Genomic DNA, 8,939 nt, shown 5'->3' with positions numbered 1-8,939 from the left:
TAAGTAGAAGGGTGTGGGAGACAACCCTGCAATATTGTTAGTGTCACTGAAAGATTAATTTGTATTCTCTGTTGTAGCCACTCTAAGAGACCCCTTCAACTTCCACAGATGATTGTGCCCAGCATTCACTTTGGTCATGAACAGAAACAATAGCTTTGCAACTAGACTAATGAAAAACAATCTGACCGAAGCCTGTTCTTTAATAGCAATTTATTGCAAAAAAGAACATCTGGGGAAGGTTGGGAGCAAAGTAAGGCAGAGGACATGGGCAGTGGGGTATTAATAAAGATTAGGGTTGAGCTTCTTATCTGGTGATTAGTTGTTGAAGTTGAATATAAATTGAGCCAAGTAGAGTGGTGAATCTGCCTGAGCCAGAGCAGGAAGTAGGGCACAGGCTTCTAGGCCTTGTTGCAGAGAGCTTCATGACGACAGCACATAATTTGCATTCTTGTTCCATGAGAGAAGAGGTTCATAGATGGGCACATGTTCTCACACCCTTGAACCATGAACTGGAGCTTTCCACCTGAAAGAAATAGACTAGCAGTAGCGGAAAGCTTCCAACTTATCCTTTATCCATGGCCCCCTGTGTTCCCATGCAGGGATGACTAGGGCTTCTCTCTGTCTATTTTTTTATCGCCTTCTTCTGATTTCTCTACCCACCCCTCTTGTTTATGTATGGCTTCATTTTCTTCTTGTAATGGTGAAATCTCACCAAGTTCAACATTTTCACTTGACCATGCTACTCTCCTGCCTTTACCCTCCCCTACAAATCTCTAGCGAGCTGGCTAGCCTCCTTAGCATCCGTCTCATTCACAGCTTAGCCTCAGGTAACTCAGGAGTGAAACTCTTTTTTCTCTTTCAAAGATGCACTAGAAAAATATTATTAATCAAATTCCATAGCTCCTTTCCATGTTTTTTTTTTCCTTCTGCATGAACTTGAGACAGTCTACTGTTTCTTGATACTTTTCTCTCAAGATTTCCCCTGATTCTTCTGTCTTCTATTTCTGAGTCCAGTTATTTCTACTGACCTAAGTCAAATTCCCTTTCCACTTCAGTGATCACCTTCATGCAGATATGCTAACAACTAATTTTTTTTCTATCCTAAATGGAGCTCTACCATCCTCCCTGTGCTTTCTTGCTTTCCTAACTTCTTTTGGGTGACCCTGCTTTGGCCAGTCAACATTTATTTTCTTCATTCCTCGACTTGCCAAACCCAAAAGAATTTCACTGTGATTCCTGTCTACATTTTCTTATTTCTGACTTTGACTTTGTGTTTGTTTTGGGGACGTCTTTGTATGACTAAATCAGAAGTTCTCTTTATTTCTGGAATTTCACTGGCGCAAACTTAGCATTAGGATTTTTATGTTTTTGGTATTTTTTTTTCACATTCTGTGCGTGGCCATGTACATATGAAGGTTAGAAGACAACTTGTAAGGGTTGGTCCTCTCTTGCTGTGTGGGTTGCTGCACACTAACTCAGGTCAGTAGGATAAGAGTAGAGTGCCATGGGAGATGAGACAGAGACAGGATGGGAGATGAACCTAGAGGACAGGTAATCCAGGAGGTCGAGGGACTTGGGTAGACACTGAGGTAAAAAAGGCCGGGACTGGAGGAGAGATACTAACCAAGTGGTAGACATAGAATAGATTAAATGGTTAAATAAGTCAAGAGCTAGTCAGGGAATGAGCCAAAGTTTATGGCCTAGGCACTTAGTATATAGTCTCAGAGTCATTCCAGGAGCTGGGACTAGGAAAGGAAAACTTGAAATTAAAAAAAAAAAAAATTTAAAAGGAAGATAGAATCACGATAGGTACCTTTGCTCACCAAGCCGTCCTGACCATTCCTGAGTGTCAGTAGTTTTAAAAGCTGCTCAGGTGATTCCCAACTCAGTATAACTGGATTTTACATGCTCTTTCTGTATACCCTTTCCTTTCCAGACTTACCTGTTTTCCTTTCCCTGGGAATTTCAGCATTCATGCGCTTTGCCTCTGTTTTCTTCTCTTTAGACATGGTCTTGCTATATAGCCCAGGTTAATTCTCCTACTCCAGCCTCCCAAGTACTGAGGAGAGACGTATCACCTCACCAGTTTTCTCTGTAATATTTCTTATGTTCTGCAGTCTTCCTGTACACTGTGTTTTTGATGCCTCTGTCTGTAAGGCGTGTGGTAGGTATTGTTTATGTTTGTTCAGAAGTGGTTAAATGTACAGTTATAGAAATATAGGGAAAATATTTCTGTCTAGGGGTTGGACAAAGCAGAGCCTGGCAGTATGGTTCATGGAATGGAAGTAGCCAGAGCCCTTGTTTTGGAGATGGAATACTAAGCACAGGGTTGAGAGATCTGAGACTATGCACTCGGGTTTGCTGCCCTGTGCACACAGTTTGTAGACAGTTGCTGATTGGTTTATTCAGTGTCTACTAGATGCCTACCACTGTGCTGTATCCTAGGAAAATGCAATCATGAACACACTAGACAGTTCTGAGTCAGTGTATGAGTAGTTTAAGGAACAACTTGAGAGCTCAGAGCTTGAAGAAGTGAAATTTTCCTGATTCCCCAAGTTCATTGATTCCTACTGTCCCCTACCCCCATTTTCATTTACAAGAGGATTGATGTGCTCTCTGGCGAGTTTATCCCAGGAAGTTTCTACTACCTTCATAGATCTTCTTTAACATGCACTGCTGGGAATTTTGAGTGGTGCATATTCCTTCTCCACGGAGACATTTTGCATCTTCATTCATATAAGCACATGTGTGGCAATTTATTATCCCACCTAAAATTTGAAAAAAGCATGATGACATTTCCAGACAGACTACTTAGTGGAGTTACACATATGAGGAGGGGAGGTTGTAAGAAAAAAAGAGCACCATTTCTTAGTTCTTTTGACAGTACTGGGGATTGAACCTCTAGGACTTTGGGTATACCAGGCAAGTATTCTGCCACTGAGCTACAACCCCAGTCCCTCTCCCCCCCTTTTTTTTAACTTCCTCTTCACCTTTTGGTTTATTGAAGGTCTGTTGTCCAGTGATGGGATTATAAATCTGGACTACCAGGCTGGACAGATGGCTCAGTGGTTAAGAGCACTGACTGCTCTTCTAGAGATCCTGAGTTCAAATCCCAGCAACCACATGGTGGCTCACAACCATCTGTAATGGGATCTGATGCCCTCTTCTGGTGTGTCTGAAGACAGCTACAGTGTATTTGTATATAATAAATCTTAAAAAAAAAGTCTGGACTGTCATGTTTCTTTTCTGAATCAGGGAATACCTTCTCTCTTATTGGTAATGAATACTAAATTTATCTGAGTGACTTTTACTCTAGTCTATATTCATTGGCTTCTTGAAAGCATAAGTACATATTCTTCTGTCATGGTTTACTCTGTAGCAGAAAACTTATGTAACTGAACTCCTGTCATACTTTCTCATGACCCAAGAAAGAAACACATGGGGCCAATTTAACTAAACAAGCAATACTGGAAGGTTAGAATGCTGCCAGCCCTGCAAAGAGTGCACCTTTCTTCCTTCCCTTCCCTCCTTCCTTTGGTCTTTCTCTTTCCTTCCATGAGTGTGTGTGTGCGTGCGTGCGCGCGCACATTTGTGGGTTTTTGGTTTGAGATTAGAGTTGAGTATTTAGCCCTGTCTGACCTCAAAGTCATACCAATCCTCCTGCTTCAGCTTCCCTGAAGTAACAGACACGAACCATCAAGCAGTTTGCATTTCAGACTTTCTTGAAGATCAGTGACAAAATTCTGAAAAGCTTCTGCATCCTTATACTATCTCTAGAGCTAATCCCCTAGCAAGAAACATAGCTTTGGGCAGACCTAATTTTAATTTACTACTTTCTAGAAATATGACTGACATTGGGGATAATAGTTTTACCTGACTTTACTCATCTAAAAATGATGGATAATTAACAAAGTTGGGTGAAATGAAATATTTGTATCTGATAGTAATTTGAGACATCAAACGAGATTTTTCTTATTTACTGGGAATGGGAGCATGTATAGAGGTCAGAGGACAATGAGGGAGTCAGTTCTATGACATGGACCCTGGGTATTGAGTTCAGGTTGTCAAGCTTAACTCAGTTACCACTGAGTCATCTTGCTGATCCTAACTTATGAACCATGGAATTGGAGAGCAGTAGCATTTTGTCTTAAAAGAGGGTTCTGTAAGTTGTGCTACATTTAGGGCCGAATGAAATCTGAAAAATGCTTTCTGATATTGTGAAGAATTTTTTTTTTAAATGATAATGTTTCTCTGTGTAGTGCTGTAGACCAGGCTGGCCTCAAACTCATAGATCTGACTGTCTCTGCTTCCCAAGTACTGGGATTAAAGGTGTGTACCACCACCACCTGATTGAAACAGAGTCTTTCACAGAACTGTTTGTGACACATTAATGATTCTTTTACAATACTTCCCAAAGATTGAGTTTGTTCCCCCATCCCCTGCTTCTCTCTCTCACTCCTTCTCCTCTATTAGAGACAGTGTCTTCTAGGCTCTTGTTGAACTATGTAGCCCGGGTTGGCCTCAACCTCTAGTCAAAGACTAATAACCTTCCACTGTGGCTTACCTGAAGACGTGCTTGGAAGTGGTGTACTTATAACCTCGTTTCCTTTGTCTTCGCCAGACACCTGTTCACCTGCCTCTTCAAGCTTTTCACCTGAAACTTGTTCGCCTGAAGATACATCAGAAGACTGGTCACTTGAGGACTGTTCAGTTGTAAGTTGTTCACTTGAAGTGTGCTCCCCGGAAGTGTGCTCCCCGGAAGTGTGCTCGGTAGAAGCATGCTCCCCGGAAGTGTGTTCTGACAGGTGCTCTCCTGACATGTGCTCACTTGAAATATGCTCTGAAGACTGTTCTCCTGAAGAGTGCTCACCTGCAGAATGTTCAGTTACAGTATGCTCGCTTGATTCGTGTTCACTTGAACTATGACCACTCAGAGTCTTCTCACTTGAAGCAGTTTCATATAAAGCTTTGGCATCTGAAGGGTTTGCAAGTGAGAAATACTCACTTGAAAGTTGCTGAACAGAAGCTTGGTCTACAGAGTCAAGAAGCTCATCTGGCTGACCTGGTGGTGCTCCTAGGATAGAGGAGAAATACAAGAATGGTGAACATAAAGGAAAGACTTTAAGACTGATTTCCTGTGGACCCAGACAAGACGGCTGGGTTTCCTGGCAGGTCTTGACGATACACTTAAAGGTAGTTTAGATGTTGGGAGAGGTCATTTAACTACTCCAGAAGACCAAGAAAGACAGAAGTGTTTAAATAAGTTTGGAGATCACTACTAAGACTTAAAGACACAAGAATTACATGTGGGATCCTCTCACCTAAGCACGAAAAGAAATGAATGTCTCTACCTGACAAAGGTATAATCAGAAAGCAAAGGACGGTCATTCATGTCATCAGAAGTCAGCCGCCAACCCTTCCTCCAATTCCTCTATGGGTAAAAGGCAAGAAGAATAGAGATAGGAAGAGAGAAGGCAAATAGTCCTCTTTCCTTGCAATAGGGTCTGCCTGTGAGATCCTGGATCCCTTCAAATTGCAGACATTCTCCCACTTCTGCTTCTTGAGTGTAGGAGTTACAGGTGCCACAGTGCTTAGCATAGATAGCTTTTAATACCCGGTAATTCCAGCCTGAATTGAGGTTAGGTTCTTTTTTTGGTACTGGTGACGGGATTCAGTTTTTCTCATCAGTAGGAAACTTTAATCTCTGGGTAGGGTAAACGTTAAACTAGAACATCCATAACCAGGAGAAATCAGTTGGTATAGAAGTTCTTAACGTTTTTGCTTATTAGTTAACTCTTGATTCTAAGTCATGCTGGTTTGGGTAACTAAGACATGCCTTTCTTCAAGAGGGCATAAGTACATTAAAAGAAACCCCTTCTGGTGTTTGTTTAAAGAGATACTTACCTCTGGAAGATCCAAGCAGATAAAGACCCAGTAAGATTAACTCCTTCATTTTGATTTAGCAAAAGAAAGATCTCTAATGTGGCACACTCAAGAGCTGAGAAGAAACTGAGCAAACAGTGTCAAACCAGAGCCTCTGGGAGTTCTAGAACTTGAGAAACAATCCATGTGTTCTCACAATGGGTTGTACCTTTTATGTCCTGTTCAAGAAGGCTGGCCTGTAACCCATGGCAATGCCACAAGTCAAAGTATTTTCTCTGTGTGTAGAATAGTGTGTTAGGGGTAGTTTCAAAACAAACAAAAAATGTTACCAGAACACACATTTTCCGAAAGTTTAAAAGACAGCACTTCTTTTCAGAGGGTTGTCAACAGTGAGCTGTGGTGGTCTGGTTACTCTCATTTGACTAAGTGCTTCATGGCTCTGGTTTGTACTCTGGAAGACTGATCTCTGCTGAGATTAGCTGAGTACTGAGTGGGTTTGACTTCAGACTGAGGTTAGTCCTAAGATTGGAGGGCAGAAGGTGCTACAGTTGACATAGGCTGAGTCTTCACACTAAAGAAGTCCTCTTGGGTGTCCATTCTGCCACGACCCCAACTTTGACTAGGCTGTAGCAATATGTTTTCTCCCTTCTTCTTCTTCTTTTTTTTTTTTATTAACTTGAGTATTTCTTATTTACATTTCGAGTGTTATTCTCTTTCCCGGTTTCCGGGCAAACATCCCCCTCACTCCCCCTCCCCTTTTTTATGGGTGTTCCTCTCCTCATCCTCCCCACATTGCCGCCCTCCCCCCAACAATCACGTTCACTGGGGGTTCAGTCTTAGCAGGTCCAAGGGCTTCCCCTTCCACTGGTGATCTTACTAGGATATTCATTGCTACCTATGAGGTCAGAGTCCAGGGTCAGTCCATATATAGTCTTTAGGTAGTGGCTTAGTCCCTGGATGCTCTGGTTGCTTGGCATTGTTGTTCATATGGGGTCTCGAGCCCCTTCAAGCTATCCAGTTCTTTCTCTGATTCCTTCAACGGGGGTCCTGTTCTCAGTTCAGTGGTTTGCTGCTGGCATTCGCCTCTGTATTTGCTGTATTCTGGCTGTGTCTCTCAGGAGAGATCTGCATCCGGCTCCTGTCGGCCTGCACTTCTTTGCTTCATCCATCTTGTCTAATTGGGTGGCTGTATATGTATGGGCCACATGTGGGGAAGGCTCTGAATGGGTGTTCCTTCTGCCTCTGTTTTAATCTTTGCCTCTCTATTCCCTGCCAAGGGTATTCTTGTTCCCCTTTTAAAGAAGGAGTGAAGCATTCACATTTTGATCATCCTTATTGAGTTTCATGTATTCTATGCATCTAGGGTAATTCAAGCATTTGGGCTAATAGCCAATGAGTGCATACCATGTGTGTTTTTCTGTGATTGGGTTACCTCTCTCAGGATGATATTTTCCAGTTCCAAACATTTGCCTATGAATTTCATAAAGTCATTGTTTTTGATAGCTGAGTAATATTCCATTGTGTAGATGTACCACATTTTCTGTATCCATTCCTCTGTTGAAGGGCATCTGGGTTCTTTCCAGCTTCTGGCTATTATAAATAAGGCTGCTATGAACATAGTGGAGCATGTGTCTTTGTTATATGTTGGGGCATCTTTTGGGTATATGCCCAAGAGAGGTATAGCTGGGTCCTCAGGTAGTTCAATGTCCAATTGTCTGAGGAACCTCCAGACTGATGTCCAGAATGGTTGTACCAGTCTGCAATCCCACCAACAATGGAGGAGTGTTCCTCTTTCTTCACATCCTCTCCAGCATTTGCTGTCACGTGAGTTTTTGATCTCAGCAATTCTCACTGGTGTGAGGTGAAATCTCAGGGTTGTTTTGATTTGCATTTCCCTTATGACTAATGATGTTGAACATTTCTATAGGTGTTTCTCAGCCATTCAGCATTCCTCAGCTGTGAATTCTTTGTTTAGCTCTGAACCCCATTTTTTAATAGGGTTATTTGTCTCCTTGCGGTCTAACTTCTTGAGTTCTTTGTATATTTTGGATATAAGCCCTTTATCTGTTGTAGGATTGGTAAAGATCTTTTCCCAATCTGTTGGTTGCCGTTTTGTCCTAACCACAGTGTCCTTTGCCTTACAGAAGAATCTTTGCAGTTTTATGAGATCCCATTTGTTGATTCTTGATCTTAGAGCATAAGCCATTGGTGTTTTGTTCAGGAAATTTTTTCCAGTGCTCATGTGTTTGAGATGCTTCCCCACTTTTTCTTCTTTTAGTTTGAGTGTATCTGGTTTGATGTGGAGGTCCTTGATCCACTTGGACTTAAGCTTTGTACAGGGTGATAAGCATGGATCAATCTGCATTCTTCTACATGCTGTCCTCCAGTTGAACCAGCACCATTTGCTGAAAATGCTATCTTTTTTCCATTGGATGGTTTTGGCTCCTTTGTCAAAAATCAAGTGCCCATAGGTGTGTGGGTTCATTTCTGGGTCTTTAATTCTGTTCCATTGGTCTATCTGTCTGTCTCTGTATCAATACCATGCAGTTTTTATCACTATTGCTCTGTAATACTGCTTGAGTTCCCCCAGAAGTCCTTTTATTGTTGAGGATAGTTTTAGCTATCCTGGGTTTTTTGTTATTCCAGATGAATTTGCAAATTGTTCTGTCTAACTCTTTGAAGAATTGGACTGGTATTTTGATGGGGATTGCATTGAATCTGTAGATCGCTTTTGGTAAAATGGCCATTTTTACTATATTAATCTTGCCGATCCATGAGCATGGGAGATCTTTCCATCTTCTGCGGTCTTCTTCAATTTCTTTCTTCAGAGTCTTGAAGTTCTTATTGTACAGATCTTTTACTTGCTTGGTTAAAGTCACACCGAGGTACTTTGTATTATTTGGGACTCGTATGAAGGGTGTCGTTTCCCTAATTTCTTTCTCGGCTTGTTTCTCTTTTGTGTAGAGGAAGGCTACTGATTTATTTGAGTTAATTTTATATCCAGCCACTTTGCTGAAGTTGTTTATCAGCTTTAGTAGTTCTCTGGTGGAACTTTT

General features: G+C 41.7%; 1 protein-coding gene across 1 annotated transcript; it reads right to left on the bottom strand.

Moving 5' to 3' along the window:
* Positions 1 to 397: 397 nt before the first annotated feature.
* On the bottom strand, positions 398 to 5,975 carry Acrv1 (acrosomal vesicle protein 1). Its single transcript, NM_021747.1, is given in 4 exon segments — positions 398 to 523; positions 2,649 to 2,768; positions 4,565 to 5,074; positions 5,905 to 5,975. Coding segments are annotated over 4 exon segments (804 nt in total). The 5' UTR covers positions 5,954 to 5,975; the 3' UTR covers position 398.
* Between the last annotated feature and the right edge of the window lie 2,964 nt (positions 5,976 to 8,939).

Source organism: Rattus norvegicus, chromosome 8 (assembly GCF_036323735.1).
Source record: "Rattus norvegicus strain BN/NHsdMcwi chromosome 8, GRCr8, whole genome shotgun sequence".
Taxonomy (NCBI): Eukaryota; Metazoa; Chordata; class Mammalia; order Rodentia; family Muridae; genus Rattus; species Rattus norvegicus.
Note: the sequence above shows the minus strand (reverse complement) of the source record. Positions and strands in the feature narration are given on the sequence as shown.